The sequence below is a fragment of the Sylvia atricapilla genome, chromosome 21 (genome assembly GCF_009819655.1).
Source record: "Sylvia atricapilla isolate bSylAtr1 chromosome 21, bSylAtr1.pri, whole genome shotgun sequence".
Taxonomy (NCBI): Eukaryota; Metazoa; Chordata; class Aves; order Passeriformes; family Sylviidae; genus Sylvia; species Sylvia atricapilla.
In genome coordinates this window covers 4097235-4114712 of record NC_089160.1, presented here as the reverse complement: position 1 = coordinate 4114712, position 17478 = coordinate 4097235, and the positions used below count along the sequence as shown (strand labels likewise).

Sequence of the window (17478 nt, the reverse complement as noted above, 5' to 3'; positions counted from 1 at the left end):
TGCTCTGTGTCTCATCCAGTTTGTTCTGTTCTCATGGCAAGGGCCAGCTATTTTTCCTTGCCCTTGTCTTCTTTCCTCTGCCATCCTCACCTGTTAGTGCCCACCCCCAGCTGGCCAGAGGCAGAAGGGTTGCAGTGTCACCACCCACAAAGTCTTTGGTGTGCTCAGCCTCTTGTTCCAACTTGCTGGCAGTGCATGGGGATCTATGAGGTGACAAGCCCTAAAACTGGCCCTGGGGAGTTTTAAATCCTGCAGGACTAGTCTGGAGTTATTTTAGCCCCTTCGTTTCTTGCCTTTCTAGACCTGAGAGTGCTGAAGCTGCCTATGTTTTGTGTAACTACATTCAGATGTCTTTGTGTGTCAGCAGCAGTGGTGGCAGGTAAGGAGATGAGAGAGAAATGAGGGAAGGAGTGTAGACCATGGATTCCACTGGCCAGGTTAGACACATGGAGGGCAAGTTGGGGATGTTCTAACACGGCTGAGGGTAAAGACTCATTTGTGAAATTACACAATATGTGTAGAGCCAGAAAAATTTCATCCGAAGTCTTGAATACTCAGTATATTGTTTTTGAATTCTATTCTTCACTACAGTTAATGCAAATAACTAAACAACTCTAAGGGGCTCTTAAGGGTCCTGATTCAAGATTTAACCCAGTTTACAAAAATGGGGAATTAGGAGGTGATCCTTGGGGAACTGTCTGCCCCTCAGATCTTCGTTGGGCACTTTGGGCTTCTTGCAATCACGTAATGATGGGTGCTGTTGGAGACACAAAATGCAGAAAATTTTGCAGCTGATTGGATCAAAGTGGATGTGTTCAAAGCAGGGGACCATGCATTTGCCCAGTAGTCATTAACACTTTTTATACCTCTTTGGGCATTCGCCTGTGCCATTTAGGCATTGCCAAGCAGAACAAAATGGGACCTGAATGCTTTGGCTCAGGATTGTTTTTGATGAGCGTGACACTGTCTCCAGTAGTCACCCAGAGTCCTGCTGTGTTTTGTGGGTTCAATGCATCGTGTTTGCACCTCTCTTTGCAGACCTCGTAGCTCCCCCAGCTTGTCACCATAAGTATTTTGGCCTATGGGTAGTTGCTTGCAGAACAGCAGTCCATGAAGCCAGTGCAAAAACAGCTTTTCTGCTCAGCTGGGTTTCTGGCCAGACTCCTGCTTTGCCTCCAACCCCTGCTGCTTGATGAATACCTGTGTGCCACCAGTGATGGGCCCACGTGGAAGCACAGCAGGGAAGGCACTGCCCTACTGCCCGTCCTTTGTGGCGGAGCTGGTATGTGAGGAAGGAGGGCTGGGACAGAGGGAGATGGTGAGTGCACTCTGCCTTCTGCTGAGCTGTCCTCTGCTCATGTACTGTTATTTCCTCTTCATGGCTGTCACAGAGCAGCAGCCAGAGGCCTGACTTTGAATGGGTGGGTTGTAGGAGCTGTGGCAGTACCGTTGCTGCAGTGTGACTTGGTGTTGTCCATGGGCTATGACACACAATTCCTCTCACCATGCAGCTTGGGAACGGCTCAGCTGCTACAAAAGCAGTCCTGGCTGCACCTGCCAGTACTTCTTTCTGCTACAGGCTTTGCAAGAAACTCAGTTACTGCTTTGGGCATGTGCCTGCATCCTCCCCTTGGTAATCCCTGGTACAGTCAGCGTCCCAGCTCCCATGTGCAGGATACCCTGGAAGGTTCCTGCAGAGCTGAGGCAGTCTGTACTCTGGCAGTTCTTCCAGCCACAGAGCAGTAGGGAGGAATATCCTGGCCCAAGCACATGAAGGATGCAAGGGCCACCAGGACAGGGACGCAAGTGCTGAAAGTGCCAGACTTGTGGCATGCTCTGTGTGTCTGACTGCAGTCTGTCCTGGCCTTGCCAGCAGCTCTGCTTGTTTCTGGTCAGGTTTGAGAGAGCATGCAGCCCTTCATCTTACTGGTGTGTGGCTGTGAGCTGGAGTGTGTGGCAGCTGCCCCAGCCCCTGCAGGGCCAGCCCTTAGGGTAGTGTGGAGATGAGTTAGAAGGGAGCCAGGCCAGCCTCACGACACCTGAGACAGGCAGACCCTCACCCCCAGCCAGAGCCACGCTGTCACTACCTTGTCCCTTTCCTGGCCAGCACCAGCTGCTGGTGGGAGGTGAGGCTGCTGCTGCAGGCTGGGAGCCAGCCCCATGCTGCCCAGCACTGCAGGCACACTGCTGGCTTCAGGAGCAGTGAGCCCTGTGGGGAACTGGCTGCTGTGGCTCGTGCCAGCCCTGCAGGGGATAAAGCTGCTGTTGCAGGGACAGCAGGGAGACTGGCTAGCTGGCTGGCAGGCAGCTAGGCTGCTCTGGGTAACCAATGCTACCCCTGACAGTGAGCAGTACACCCAGCTGCCTGATCTTGCTGGGGCTAAGTGCTAGTGTAGCAGTCAATCCCAGCACTGTCTACCCAAGCCTGGTGGCAGCTGTCCCAGCACCAGTCATCCGTGCACTGGTGTCACTGTTCCAGCACCAGTACTGACTCAGCTGGTACTACCCAGCACCAGTTGTCCTAGCATTTTACTGCCCAGGCACCAGCTTGGCCCAGTACAAGCTGGCCTAGCCCCAGCAGGGGGAAAGCACCAGCAGCATGGATCAGGAAAAAGCTGGTCCTGGTTCCTGGCTTTGCTCACTGAGTGTCTGCTTGAGAGTGTGAGCAAAATGCTTCTTCAGCTGCAGAAGCAGTACCCACACCTTGGCCACCTCTGACCAGGTACCAGCCAGCTCCTTCCTTTGGTCCACTCCACTTCTCCTTGCTGGAACGCCACAGCCCCTAGAAAAACTTCCATCTTTTCCTATCAAACACGCAATGCTGCAGTACTGCTTATCTGATCATGGCAAGAGGACAGGGCTGAGCTGAACAGGATAGGTGTAGCCTCAGTGACAAGCTACTGGCCATGGATCAGAGCTGTCAGTGCATGACCCCAGCATGGCTGAGAACATTGGGTTTCCTGGCACTTGGGCTATGGGCAGCCAGGCATTGCTGTCCTACCTTCACAGCAACCATGCAAGTTTGGATCCCCCTCGTGACATCTGGCAGAAATAAAGCACACATCCATGTCAAACATAATATATTTATAGCAAAAATAGGCTTTTTCTGTAGCTTCCATACACAAGGTTTTCTCCCCATATATTTACGCAGTAAACAGGTCGACTGAAGCAGCGTGCTCTAGCTGACTCGACAGCTGCCCTTGCTTCAGGCTCCCACTTACAACAGGTGGCTTCATTCCCCTTTTGTGGCTGCTGTCTGGAGCCTGTGCTGGTGCTGTTGTACCTCTCCAGCAGGGAGCAGCCCAGGGAGATGGGGGGAATGGTGGTGTAGCCCCCCAGGCAGAGGGCAGGGCTGGTGGACAGGCTGCCTCTCTTCAAATGGGGCAGTCCCAAGAGTGCTCCCCAACCCACATTCAAGGAGAAACTTCCTGTAGCTTACCTGTGCTGACCACAGGCTCCTCCACCATGTTAAGCAAGTGACTGGGCACAGGACCTCAGCCCTCTCATGGTGGTAAGAAGGTACAAACAATGTTAATTCCAACATACTAACAAGCCTCCCTTGTTCCTGCTGCCCCTCTGCTGATGGGATGCAGAGGAGGGGCTTAGGGCTGCTAAAGTCACCCACAGAAACCTCCAGTGCCTGAACACTGTCAAGGACCTTCTCATCCCGCTGTCGGAGAAAGCAAAGCACGAGCATGCTTTGCCAGTAAGAGCTTCACAGTTTGGAGTTTGCTGGGTCATCTCTTGTCCATCCCAGAAGGGTTTGGCACATAGACCTGAAGGACATAACACATAGGCAGCAAGTGCATCCCCTTGCTGTCCTGGGGAAGGGCCCTTGCTAGGAGCCAGCGCTTCTTGCTGCCTAACCCTGCAACTCAGAACATTGCAACACACCCACAAGCTGCCCGCACTGTTCCCAAGAGAGACACCACCCCGATGAGGACAGGTGCCCAAGGGTGGCTTTGTAAGCAGAGCAGCCACTGCAGCACAGGGAAGGAAGCCAGTTCTGCCCTCCCTGTGCCACTGAGGCTCCTACAGCACCCAGTAAGGAGCATCCCTCTCATCTGGCCCCAGCCCCCTCCCCCTTCCCTCTCCCCCATGTTTTTGGCAGTCCTCCTTGAACACATTCAAGTCTCCAGCATCTCAGCAGCACGGACTTGCCTCACAGTTTGGTAATTGCACGTAACAGGGCCACTCAGTGACCCCCACAAGGTGGGGTGGGGGGAACCAACAAAAAGAAACAATACAGTCAAGTAAACTAAATCAAGAAATCCCTCGCCGTCGGTCCCAGCGTGACGGGTCCCGCACGAGTTCAGGGAGAGAGGAGGCTGCCTGGCCCTGCCGCAGCTCCGTCTAGGAGATCATGTACTGGGTGATGGCCTGCAACGCGTACAGCAGCTCTGCCTGCATCCGGGCTTCCAGGATGAGCAGGTTCACATGGACCTGGGGAAACAGCAAGAGGGGCTCAGGCAGCCGAAGTGTGCTGTGCTCAGCAGTGCAAGCAACTGCCCACCTGGGCAAATGAGGCTTTTGTCATCAAAATGCCACCAATTTTTCTAGCTCAGGCAGCTCCCCTTTTCCCCTCCTCCTCTCCGCAGTCCTGTAGGCTGTGGCTGCTTCCCAGAGCTGCGTGCCAGGGAGTCCCCTTCATACTTGGCACCAGCATTCCAGGCTGGCAGCAGCACAGTCCCTGACACCCACAGCAGCCGTTCCTGTGAGTTACAGCTTGACAGAGGGTTCACCAGGAAGCACTCACCGCTGGGGTGATGTGGTAACACTCACCACCTTGGAGATGCCTGTGCTGGTGGTGCCCCTGGTCTCATCTCAGCGGGCAGCCCCATCCCACATTAAGCCCAAGTCCTTACAGTCAGTTTCCATTCCCCCCACCTGCCTCAGACTAGTTTGGTGGCTCAAAGATCTCCCATACACCCCCCAAACCACCCCAGCTTGCAGCCCCTTGCCCACTCCCAGCCCCACTGCAGCCAGAGCCAGGGGCCAGCTATCCCACCTTTTCACTGTGCTTGAACTGCTTCCAGAACCTGTCAAACATTTCTGAGTTTGTCTTCTCTGGGTAGCAGGTTACAGTTTTAATGTAAACTTTGAGCATTCGCTCCAGGAGCTGATTCACTTCTGCATAGTCATAATCATCGTACCTGTGGAGAGCACAGGGGCAAGTCATGGCCAGCAGCCTTGCCTGTGGTCTGCCTGGCATGGCACAGCCACAGGGCAGGGGGGCACATAGCAACAGCCACCAGGCACTGAAACCCTGTCCCCAAAGCCCCCTGCCCTGGCCAGAGCAGTTAATAACTCTTCTCTGATGTCTCAACATCCAGGCAGGTGATTCACCTCTGTCCCTTCTCCATGCTCATCTGCATGACAGACTGAGTGCCCTACCCTCCTCCCGCCTGGGTCAGCTCAGTTTTCTCCCCTGGACTGTGATGTTGGTTTCCCTACCTAATGCCAAACATGCAGTGGATGTAGTTCCAGATGCCACGCTTGAAGACAGAGGGCTCACAGCCCTGCCTCTTGGCCATGGCACTGCTTTGCAGACCATCCACCATCCTAAACTTCTCATCCAGGAGATGCCCAATGTCAGAGTAGAGCCGATTGACCAGTGAGAAGCCATGGTCTTCCCAGGAGTAATCCTGTTGAGCACAGCAAGAGGATTTTGCAATTGCAGAAAGGAGCTTGGAGCATGTTCCTAGGAAGAAGGGCTGGAGAAGGGCTGCTTGGGAAGCAGAAGAATTCAGTGAATATGCTCTGGAAGTGGCTCTGCCCAAACCACAACATCCCTTATCAAGCAGCTTTTGAATGATTTTGACCCTTGCCTCCATGAAGGCCATGTGAAAAAAAATCATCAACCCTTGGGGACAGAAGTCACCTCCTTCTTCCAAATCCTAGGGGTGGAGGGCGCCAGTCTGCATGGGCAACTCTGCCACTATTTACTGCCCATGAGGAATGGGGAGGGAGCAGTTTGGGCTGCTGCCCACCAAGAGAGCAGGAGTCTTACCTGGACTCTGAATACCTGCGTCTGATCCTCATCACGCCGGGCAAAGTCCTGGTATCCAAAGTCAGGGTCCTGCATGTAGCATGCAAGGTTGGTGGCACCGGTGACTACCCCGTCAGCATCTGCAAGAGGAGAGAGCCCTGCAGATGGGTCACAGTAGTGCTCAGTTGGCCTGTTCCCAGCCACATCAGGCATCAAAAGCCAGCCCTTGCTGTGCTCCACATGCATCCCGTGAGCCCCTCTGAGCCACACATCATGGAAAATGTAAGGCAGAGCAGGGCAACAAACACCCAAGTGTGCCATATGAACTCCCACCCTCCATACCCTGCTCCCTGCCCCTCACCTTCCTCTCGGTCCTGCTGCAGCAGCCTCATCTCGTCCCTGCCCTCAGTCTCCACATGGATCTGCTGCATGCGTTCCCGGAGGGAATCCAGCTCCATGCACGAGTCCAAGGACTGCACAGACACAGGCTCTGGGGTGAGAACAGTGGTCCCAGCAGCATCCCCCCATCCCCTGCAGACCCACCCTCAGGGGCTTACCCGTTTGCGGTTGATACGCAGCAGCTCCTGGCTGTAGCTGTTGCCAGCAGTGGCCTCGCAGAAGCACTGGTTCCCAAGTGACAATGGCTTCAGCGAGCCTCGGCCCCCCAGCCCCTCGTCCTGCTCGCAGCCACAGCCGAAGACAAAGCTGGCAAGTGCGTGGCAGTGTGCCAGGAGGACGACGGCGTGCACCAGCTCTGCCAGTGACCAGCTCCACTCGCTGATCTTCAGCAGCTTCTGCAGAACATGGACAGACCAGCAGTGTGACTCAGGCAGGTGGGCAGGGTGCTGGCAGCCCCTGCAGACACTGCTGTCCCCACTCCCATCCTGGTCCCTGGCTCACAGCCCTTCCCAGTACCTCAATGTGCTCCTTGGTGATGAGCCATGGCCGGTGTGCCAGGATCTTGTTGATCTCGTTGAGGTTGCGGAGTTTGGGGGGGATGAATTCGAGGCCACGCAGCCACTGGGGGTCACCCCCTGCCCGCAGGAACTGCAGCACGTGCAGGTTCACCAGGTACCGGCACTGATGCCGGGCCGCTGCCTGCAAGAGCAGCACATCAGCATCCACACACTGCCACAGCAGGACAGGCATCCCACACCCACCTCTTGCCCAGCCTCCAGGATATCACGATTCTGGCCCCCCATGAGAAGCCCGGGAAATAGGGTGTCTGCTGGAGGCTGAGGAGAGCCTCATAGGGCTGAGCAGAGCCCCCCGTCGCCTGTGGCAGCTCCCACCAGGACTCACCATGATGGCAATGTAGTGCCGGCAGTCAAAGGGCAGGGGGCCATCCATGTGCATCAGGTAGTGCTGCGTCTTGAGGAAGCTGTCGAGGTACTGTGGGTGGTAGCCCATCTGCTGGGTCACCGCCTCCAGCCACCCTCGGCTTGCCAGCACCTTCACAAAGAGGAGCTGGGGGCACTCGGGGTCGCTGTTGGACATCTTCACTACCTGCAGGAAACACACTCTGCTTAGCTCTTCCCAGAACAGCCCCTGCTGCAGCAGCACACCTCAGCCAAGCCCAGGCTCTGCAAGGAGCAGAGATTCCTCTCCCAGCTTGGTGCTGCCAGAGCACTTGGTGCTGCCAGAGGGACAGCCATGGCTATCAAGCAGAGCACTGCTCAGTGCTACAGGTAACAGGAGGACAGACAGCAAGACACACAGGTTGGTCTCTGTCTGGGAGAAAGCTCTGTGTGGTGAGTGGAAGCAAAGGGCAAACCAGGAATGATGTTTCTGGTAGTGGTGCAAGCCCAGATCAAGAGAAACATGACACAAAATACATCCCAGAGTGGAGCAGCCCATCTGCCTTACTGCCACCAAGATGAGAGAGAGAGCTGTGGAAATAGCAGAGGGACTCCCAGGCTCCTCCCCTGGCAAGCCAAGAGGCAAACCATGTCCTGGTACCTTCCATGTGATCAGGAGCACACAGAAGACCACCCCACATGTTGCCCAAGCAGACAGCATGGGAGTGGGTCCTGCAGCACAGAGCACAGCTGTACTGTTACTGTGCCTGCCAGAGAAAACACAGACGGGCAACTCAGCAAGGGGGGCCCAGACACCCCCAGGAATGCCCACGCCAGCCTTGCACCAGGGGCCCAGTCCAGCACAGCTCCAGCCCCTCCTGAAAGGGTGGTGTGAACAGAGGGTAGGGTTGTTGGAAAGATGCCCAGGCAGCTGCCGTGCTCCAACAACCATGTTGCCACTATTCCCACCCAATACCATGGTCTGCACCTGCAGCTTGCCCACCCCAAGGTACGGATACAGCAAGCGTTAACCATTGTCACACAGAAAGTCACAGCTCCTGCTCACATGTGGGAGCCCAGGCAGCAACCCTGGATGCAAAGGATGCATCTCTTCTCCCGGGCTTGAACTGAAATCTTTTCTGTGAGATTCTGGCCCTGCTGACACCACTGTCTTGTTCCTCCCACCTGTCTCTCCAGTGCAGTTACCCAAAGGCTGGTGACTGGAGCACGGTGAAAGTGGTGGCATAGGAGAAAACCAGGGGCATTTCTGCAAACCAGCAAAGCTACAGGGTGCATGGCAGAGCATGCAGGGGTGAGCTCTGTGGCAGCACAGGTCAGTTGCACCCACACAGGCAGTGCAGGAAGCAACTCAGGCTATTTTCCACAATCCTGCACTTCTGGTGAAAACACCATCGCTCAAGTGTCAAGAGATTTACTTGATGACATTTGGAGTGTCCTCTTCACTTCTTCTGGTAAAAGGGGTCCACAAAACCTCAAAACTCAGATTAAATGGAAAGAGATGGAAAGCACCAGCTTCTCTGATCAAAAGGAGAAGATGAAAGCCAGAACTGAACTGCAAAAACCCCCTACAAAGTCCCTCTGCCTAGGGAAATGAGATGCCATGAAGACACTCAAGGGCCTACAGACACTGATATTCTCCTGGAGAAGTGGGGTGGAGGAGCCAGAGGCCCTTCCACTCCCCTGGGGAAAGGTGGTGCCCTGTAAGGAGCTGTGGAACCAGCCCATGGCTCAGCCTTTGGTGCTGCCAGCTCTCCTCACTTCTTGTCCAGGTGATGATGGAGCAAGCAACCAGGCAGATACATCTTCGAAAGAGATGATGAAGGAAGTGGGGGAGGAGGAGGGATGAAGGAAGCAGGGGAGGAGGAGGGATGAAGGTGCACAACAGCCACCTCCTTGGCTCTCAGCCCCTGGCCAGGCTAAACTGCCCACTCCCAAAGGCACCAGCACAGCCCAGGGTGTCTCCTACCGGCACCACCCGCCACAATCCTTCACTTCTGCCTCCCCAGCCCCTCTCATTGGCCCCAGTGCCACCTTCCTCATCCTCCTCGGCCACAGCCCTCCTCCCCCCCTGCATCCACTCGCACTCCAGGCTGTGGGAGCATCGCCTCCCTCCCCAGGGAGATCTTCGTGTGTCCGAGCCCCCTGAAGTCCAAAAGACACCTCAGCTGGGTACCCACCAACCAACCGCGTCCCCTGCCCGCCCGGTGGAGCCGCCGGGGGAACGGTGCCCCGGAGCTCTCGGCCGGCAGCCGTGAACACATAAAGAAGTGAGGAGGTTGAAGGAGCCCGCACAGCGCCGAGAAATGCGGGAGAGGGGCCAGCGGTCTCCGCCGTGCTCCCCGCCCGGCCGGGGCTCATCCCTTCGCTCGGCGAGACCGCGGCTCCGTCGGTCCCGGTGGCTCCTCCAGTGATGTTCGCCAAAGACGGTGCCGCGGCAGAACCTCTCGCCCGGCCCTTGTGCCTGGGTATTCAAGAGGACGGGGGAAGTAGGAGTGCCCGCGGCAGGGGCCCCGACGGCGGTGCCGGCGGCCGGTACCCGGGGCCGGTACCCGGAGACCCATTGTGCGGGCGGCGGCGGCGGCAGCGCCCCCGGTGAGCGGCGCGGGCAGTGCAGGCGGAGAGAGAAAAACAAGTTTGATTGGCAGTGATGGAGCCACGGCGCCTCCCGCATCCCGCACAAAGGGGACGGGGACGGCACCGCCGCACCGGGACCGGGACCGGGAGCAGGATCAGGATCAAGACCAAGACTAAGCAGCCGGACGCGGCATCGTGAGAGCGTGGCCTCGCCGGCACCGCGCACGGCCAGCGGGAATGCCCCAGCCTGCTGGTGCCGCAGCCGTGCCGGCCCGGTGGCGGCGAGCAGGGCGAAGCCCGGTGCTCCTGTACGGGCTCCGGTGGTGGCGGCGGAGCGGGTCCTACCTGCCCCGGCAGCCGCTGGCATCGGCTTCCTCGGGGGTGCTCCACGCTCTGGGGACACACGATCATGGTGAGCCCGTGCCGTGCCGTGCCGTGCCGTGCCGTGCCGTGCCGTGCCCAGCGCAGTCCCGGGGCCCGGCGCCGGTGCCCCCGCCCGGTGCGGCCGCCGGTAGCGCAGAGCCGGCACCGCGGCAGGCACGGGGGGCGGGCCCGCCTGCGCCAATCGCCGCCGCCAGGGGGCGGCCGCCGCCGCACCACGTGGGCAGGGCTGGAAAGTTACCGGTGCCAGGCGCAGGCCCCGCCTCCGCACGGAGTGGGCGGGGCGAGGTGTGCCGTGCCCCGCCGCTGGTGGGCGCTGTCCCCTCTCCTGGGCACCGCGGGGCGCGGAGCAAAGCAAAGCCGGGGACCCCCATCCCGGGCCCGGCTGTGCCAGGATCTGGGTGTCCGAGGGTCCGGCTGTGCCAGGGCCCGGCTGTCCGAGGCTCCAGCTGTCTCAGGGTCCAGCTGAGAGTCCCACTCCTCTCCCAGGCTAACAGTGATAGGATGGGAGGGTGTGGTCTTATATCCTTCTGCCAGGGAAGGTTGAGGTTGGACATCAGGAGGAATTTCTTCCCAAAAAGGGTCATCAGATATTGGATTAGACTGCCCAGGTAGGCGGTGGAGCCACTGTCCCTGGAGGTGTTTAAGAAAAGACTGGAGGTGGCACTCAGTGCTGTGGTCTGGTTGACGTGGTGGTGTTCAGATAGAAGTTGGACTTGATGTCTTATCCAAAAATTGACTCTGAGATTCTGTAAGAGCAGCTGCAGGGGGCTGCAGTCAGTGTTGTTCAGAAAGGTCTGGTGATATGCAGGGACAGCGGCAGTGGCTGGGGGCTGCAGGTAGTCCCAGAAGTGGTTGGAGAGCCCAGAGCAGAGCCCTCTGCCCAGTGAGGTCATAGAGCATTGCCTGAGTGTGCAGGGAGCCGTGTGAGACAGGCAGGAGGAGACTCATCCATGTGCTTCATGTTGATCGATGAACGTGCTGCCACTGTGAGCTTGGGACAGCAGGGCTGGGACAGTAGGACAGCCCCCTGCCTCACTGTGGGTGAGAGGTCGGAGGTATTCAGGAGTTGGGACTCCACTGGTGCTTTCCCTGGACCCCGCAAGATTAGCCTGGGCAAACCCCTGGTGGGCAGAGCTTTACTGCCACTGTAAACTGGGGACACAGGCGAAGGAGCAGCAAGGCCTTGAGGGAAGTCCAGGATGACACAGTGGCTTGTTGTCTGAGCCAGCACGGGCAGGACACAGGAACAACCACAAAACCACAGATGAAAGGCAAAGATGAAATTTATTTTCATTACCTCACCAACTGAAGGATCCCCCAAGCAGCAGCCAGGCAGAGGTACATAAGCAGGGATGCTGGCACTGTGGATCTTGGTCCACCCTAGAGGATCACTGACCCTGCTGTTTTTGCCTGTTTATCAAGGATTTGTGCACTTGTGGTTTACCACTGTGATTTGACTTTTCCCACAGCAGGTCAGGAATCTCAAGCATGTTAAATAAGGTGCCACTAAGTCTATCACAGGCCTGTGTTATCTAAACACAGAAGTTTTACTTACTGAACACACAAAACAACGATGAGTATGGTATATGTGTTTTTCTACATCAGCTGCAAGGCACTTGAGCATGTTTACAATCTTTCTTGCCTATCTTTCCGTATTTTTCCACACTTGGCCCCCCTGGGACTCCTCATCCTGTCTCCCCATCAGTTGGCCAGTGGCCCCTGCCTGCTCAGCTGCATCTGCCCACTCACCAGGACACGTCCCTGGGTGTGTTTGTGAGCACCTCGAAGCAGGGAGGGAGACTTTGCAGGAAGCAAGACCAGGGATCCAAGGCATTTGGCAGAGAGAATGGCAAGAGCAGGGAGCAGGGCCTGAGGAGAGGTCAGGTTTGGGCAGCAAAGCTGTAGAGAATGGGGGATGCAGGGATGCAGGAGTGTGTCACACTCTCCCGTAGCTGTTCTGGTACGGGCTGTGCTCACTGGGGGCAGCTGGGGGCCCAGGCATTGGAGGTGGTGCGTGGTTGCTGCTGTCCCAGAGGGGCTCATGGCTGTCCTTGGGTGGCAGCTCAGTCACATAGCAGATGTTCTCGCTGTAGTTGGGCTTGAAGCTCTCCACGACATCTTTGGGGACTCCAGCCCATTCCTCCAGGGAGCAGAGCAGGGTGAGAGGAGCCATCACACAGCCCAGCCCCAACACCACGCTGCAGGGGTGAGCCCTGGGCAGGGCTGCCTGCACCACCTTACCTGGAAATTGCCGTTATGGGTGATGAACAGCTCATCAAAATTCTTGCTGGGGTTGGGAATTCGGGGCATCAGGATGACCCATACCCTGTGCAGGAGAGATGTGTTAGAGGGGAAGAGCCCCAGTGCTGCTGCCCCCAGTCAGCTCCCCACACTCACCTTTCCATGCGCACCAGCAGGATGACAAGGACCAGCAGGAGCAGGCAGGAGGCAATGGGGACCAAGACCGTGCGGATCCCAAACCAGTGCAGCCATTCCTCCACCGTGCCTGGAAAGAGCAGGGGTGACACTGACCCCCAGACAGCACACCACCATGGCAGTGGGGTGGGCCTGCTGGTGGCCTTTCATGGGTGGCCATGGCATTGCTCATGGCAGGGCTCAGTTGGGAACAGAGGATGGAGAAGGGGCCTGTCCCCAGGCCCTGCCATCCTGTCATCATAACTAGCTGGTGACCCTATGCTGGCCCAGCCATGCCCTCCAGTGCTAAGAAGCCCCTGGCAAAAGTCAGCAGCTCCCACTGGTGGGGGTGTGTTTTGCTTCCAGAAGTAGAAAAGAATGCTGCTGCCAGCACCCCACATGCCCAGATGGGTCTTGCCCCTACAGCTGCTGCCTAGGGCCATTCTCTACTTGCTCGGCCATCTCTCACCTACTGAGCCCTGCCATGCTCCAGTCCATCCTATCCCACTGCAGCCCTCAGAACATACCCTTGCTGGTGGAGTTGCTGCCCCAGATGACAGGAACACTCCACTCGCTCCAGATCTGGGTGGTGCCACAGTATATGTTGATTTTGCTGCGCACGTAGAAGGTGTAGGACTTCTCATAGTCCACACTGGGTAAGGAGAAGATAGCTCTATTCACTGGGAGCTCCTGCAGAGACATGAACCCTGTGCTGCTGGCTGGGATCACCTTGGAGGCTGGTGCACAGCTCACCCCAGGCACAGCCACAAGGGTGCAGTGCCCAGGGCTCTCACCGTCCAGCTGGTGTCCTTGTTGCTCTTGTACTTGACAGCGTGCTCCAGGCAGTTGTCTCTGGGGTACGGGGAGGCCCAGGTCAGCTGCAGCTGATAGTTGCTCATGTTGTGGATGGTCAGGTTAACAGGTGCCCCTGGTTTCACTGCAAGGGACAGGTAATGCCCAAGGAGGGCTGGCCCCGTGCCCCAGTGGCCCTGCTGCCAGCTGGAAGCTCACAGGGGAGCCCTGCAGAGGAGAGGGGGGTCCCCCCACCACTCTGTACCCAAGTCCTGTAGCAACATGGGCTCGCTGGGGATCTCCAGGATCTTGTTACCAACGCTGGCATTGATGAGAACGTGGAAAGGCTGGAACTGGATGAGCTCTTCCTGCTTGAAGTGGCAGCCGACCCTGACACCCTGGTCCTGCAGGTAGTGCTTGCACTCCACCACCTTGTTGGATGTGTTCTTGTACCTGTGCCACAGTGGGTTACCAGGACTCCCCAAGGCCTCACATGCCCTAGCCCTCGCTGGGACCCCTCCCCAGCACACCCCATCCCACATGCTAGCCCTGGAGACAGAGCCTGCCCCACCCTGGGCACGGGGAGGAGGAGCAGCCTGATGTCAGGAGCAGCAATGCTGGCAGCAGCCCCCCTGCACAGCGACCTATTGCTGGACACTCTGCTGTAGGACTGGCCATGGGGCAAGGGCACCTACCAGTAGAAGAGAGAGTAGTTGACTGTGGGCATCTCTCTGTTCCCCCACATGCAGGTCATGTACTCCTGGTTGAAGAAGACACACTCCACCCCTGCAAACAACAGACACCGCTGGGTATGGCAGTGGTGGGTGGCTGTGCCAGGGCCCAGGGGGCCACTTGAGAGGCATGGCACATGCCAGATTTCTGCATATCCCTATGAGCCTCCCTCCATGTGAACCAAACCAACTCATCAGCCAGCATTGCAGGGGCAGGAGAAAGCCAGGGTTGAGCTTTCCTGGGTTACACAATAGAGCAAACAGACTCTTTCTACAGGTGGAGATGGAGGGCACCTTCCTGCAAGCCCGGGAACTCCAGGGATACAGAGGAGTTTTTTCCACAGAAAGCCGTTGTTTTACTGACAGCCAGACAAGGAGTGATTTTTTTTTTTTTCTCAGAAAACAGGGATGAGAGAACGAAAAGCTTCTGTATCCTGTCCCCTTCCTGTGCACAGCACTCCTGAGGTGACCAGGAAGGAAAGGGCAGCTGGTGCAGATCCACTGACCATCCTGGCCAGCATCCACACATAGCAGAGACCAAAAGGATCTGCCAGGAGAGTGATGGGGCAGGAGTGCTGCAGGACTAGTAACCAGGGGGCTGGTGGGGTCAGAAATGCTCCATCACAGCAGTGGACTGCATCAAGGACACCCCCACCAGGGCTCCCTGTTACAGGCTGGCAGCCCAACTGCAGTGGGCCATCTAGGTGCCACAGGGACACATCAGGGGTCGCAGGGTCCCCGGCGTGTGCCACAGCAGCGCGCCAGCCCACACAACCACACATCCTGTCCTCACCCGCCATCACTGGGGCACTCCAGTCCCCGGCCCCTACCACAAAAGGGACCCGTGGCCTTCCCATGTGCCCCCTTACCTGGGCGGCTGTGGACAGCAGCAGGGTAGGGACCCGGTGCACAGAGGAGGAGGAGGAGGGCAGACACGAGGAAGGCGCCAGGAGCCGCCATGGGGGCTGCTGAACCAGGGACGCGTGCGAACAGCCTCAGCCAGAGCTGCCGACTTCCGCACCCACACGGCTTCCTGCCCCACAGCACCGCCTGCTCCGGGGGCCAGCCTTCGTGCCGGCCCAGGGACCACCGTATGGGGACCATGGCTCATCCCAGTGGGGCCACACAGCTCAGCCCAGTGGAACTCCATGGCTCATCCCACTAGGATACCACAGCTAACCCACTGGTATCCCACAGCGCATTCCCACCAGGACTGTGTCACCCTTCCTGCTCAGTTCTCACCCCTCGTACCTCTTGGACCCCCTCAGTTCATCCTGCCGTGTTCCCATGGCTCACACTGCCATGCCGTAGGGATGACCGCCACTAGGCTGCGCCAGGAGCATGGCTGGCATGGTGATCCCAACGCCCAGCCCGCCTGGATCCCTGGGAGCATCACTGGGAGGCACTGAGGCAGTGGGAGGGGGCGGCTGTAGGGAGAGAGTGACCGCGGGGCTTTGTGTGTGTGACAGCACGGCCAGTGTCCCCGGGGGCTGTTGCCAGTGCGGTGATCGCCGCACCGCGGGTGTTGGGGGCCGGGGGTGCCCCGCTCTCAGGGCCGGGGGGCTGGGGACGAGCGGGGGTAGCGGATGTGTGACGTGACCCTGTCTGGACACGCCACTGGCGCGGTGCCTCCGCCGGGGGGCGCGCGCGTGTCCCTCGGGCTGCCCCGTCCCTCTTCGACACTTTCCGGCTTCGCTCGGCGCGGGCTCGGGCCCTCCCGGCACTGCTCGGGACTCTCCTGCGGCGTTCAGCTCTTTTTGTCCTCGCTCTTCCCTGCTTCGGGGACGCTCGGCTCTCTCCGGCTGCTCTCGGATTTCTCCGGCTGCGCTCGGTGCTCTTCGTCTTTCCTTGGTCCAGTCACTGCAGTACTCGGGTTTCTCCGTTAATTTTCGTCACTCTTCGGCAACATTCGGGCCTCTCCGGCAACGCTCGGGACTCTCCGTGCTCCTTCCGCCCGGCTTCGGCGGCGCCCACCTGCCCCGGCGCAGCACGCAGCGCGCAGGCGCGGGCGGCCCCAGCCGCCCTTGTTGTGGCCCGGCCGCCCCCGCCCCGCCGGCCCGCAATGGCGGCCTTCGGCGTCCTCAGCTACGAGCACCGACCGCTCAAGCGCCCGCGCCTCGGCCCGCCCGACGTGTACCCGCAGGACCCCAAGCAGAAAGAGGTGCGGGGGTCTGGCGTCTTAGGGGGACCTGGGGTGCAGGACCGTCGTGCCGGGGCCGGACCTGAGGAAACGCTGTGTTAGCGGCGCAAGGGCCGGGAGCTGGGCGAGGGGGCCCCGTCCCGCTGGGTCCCCCGGGGCTGCGGGGCGCTGGCCGGGCCGGGGGAGCCGTGGTCCCTGTGTCTCAGCGCTGCCCTGGGCGGTGCCTGGTAGCGAGGGCTGGAGGAGGTCGGGGGAGCAGCCGGGCCTCGCCCCCGCGGTGGGCGCAGAGGTGCGGCGGTGGGCGCCGAGGGGCCCTGCTGACCGTCCTTCCCCCGCAGGATGAGCTGACTGCGCTGAATGTCAAGCAAGGCTTCAACAACCAGCCAGCGGTCTCTGGGGACGAGCACGGCAGTGCCAAAAATGTCAATTTCAACCCGGCGAAGGTGAGAGACGTTCCGGCGGTCGAGGGGCGGGTTTGGCAGGGCAGGCTGTTGGATGCTGGACACTCCTGGGTCTCGTTCCGTCCCTGTGTCGAAAACTAGGAGATCTTTCCCTTTTATATGGGTGTTTTTAAGACTTGACCTTTCGTTTCTGTGGCATCCAAGTACTGCATTCGTTTAGAACTGTGTCCCACCTCTGAGAGAGCCAGTTCTTGTCTGGCTCAGTGCATCTTAGGGGGAAGGTCTGTGTCTGCAGTCCTCGTTAAGCCAGCATTTGGGACTCCTTAAATTCTGCAATGAAAGTACAAGGCTATGATAGTAGGAGAGGGAAACTCCTTATTGGTTTGGTTACACGATGGCCATGGTAAAAGGAAAGTATGATTTCTTGAAACATGTGGAAGTTTAAAAATGTGAGTTATATAATCGATTTCAACTCCATTTTTCCAGTCTCTGAATCAAGATGTTGACTTCCTGACAAAACAACTAGTAATGACCTGGGTTGGGAGGCAATCAGTGAGCACAGGATATTTGTTTTCCTTGGCTGACTTCTGTCTGAGAAACTTTCTGTCTGGTTTGACAAGTATTTTTAAGGGTTGTGTCCATCTCAAGTTGAGTCCTTGCTTGATTATTGTATGAGTTGTCTAGATGCATTAATCTTTGCAAGTATAACAAAGGAGTTATTTGCAGTTATTTT

The 17478-nt window shown here is 58.0% G+C and overlaps 3 protein-coding genes across 5 annotated transcripts in view; 1 reads left to right on the top strand and 2 right to left on the bottom strand.

Annotated features, from left to right (window-relative positions):
* Positions 1-3063: 3063 nt before the first annotated feature.
* On the bottom strand, positions 3064-10428 carry LOC136370550 (sestrin-3-like). Of its 2 annotated transcripts, none has more exons than XM_066334025.1 (9): positions 10228-10428; positions 7292-7495; positions 6905-7087; positions 6547-6783; positions 6351-6462; positions 6011-6147; positions 5455-5645; positions 5009-5153; positions 3064-4443 (listed from the first exon to the last, which is right to left on the bottom strand). In XM_066334025.1, exons 1-9 carry the CDS (start codon positions 10291-10293, stop codon positions 4354-4356), a joined length of 1365 nt encoding a protein of 454 aa, XP_066190122.1. In that variant the 5' UTR covers positions 10294-10428; the 3' UTR covers positions 3064-4353. The 2 variants fall into 2 exon arrangements, with proteins under 2 accessions (XP_066190122.1, XP_066190123.1); XM_066334026.1 differs by having other exon boundaries at positions 6011-6129.
* A 1103-nt stretch (positions 10429-11531) lies between these two features.
* Positions 11532-15282, bottom strand: IL2RG (interleukin 2 receptor subunit gamma). Its single transcript, XM_066334020.1, has 8 exons — positions 15074-15282; positions 14169-14259; positions 13739-13926; positions 13476-13618; positions 13209-13371; positions 12664-12772; positions 12508-12592; positions 11532-12406 (listed from the first exon to the last, which is right to left on the bottom strand). Exons 1-8 carry the CDS (start codon positions 15162-15164, stop codon positions 12203-12205), a joined length of 1074 nt encoding a protein of 357 aa, XP_066190117.1. The 5' UTR covers positions 15165-15282; the 3' UTR covers positions 11532-12202.
* A 549-nt stretch (positions 15283-15831) lies between these two features.
* The window catches only part of MED12 (mediator complex subunit 12), a 35145-nt gene continuing 33498 nt past the window's right edge, over positions 15832-17478 (top strand). The window contains exons 1-2 of one of the 2 annotated variants that reach the window (XM_066334017.1): positions 15832-16365; positions 16683-16787. In XM_066334017.1, coding sequence (XP_066190114.1) covers positions 16267-16365; positions 16683-16787 — 204 coding nt within the window. In that variant the 5' untranslated portion in view covers positions 15832-16266. The remainder of the gene's footprint in view (positions 16366-16682; positions 16788-17478) is intronic. The other variant, XM_066334018.1, reaches the window with a different exon arrangement.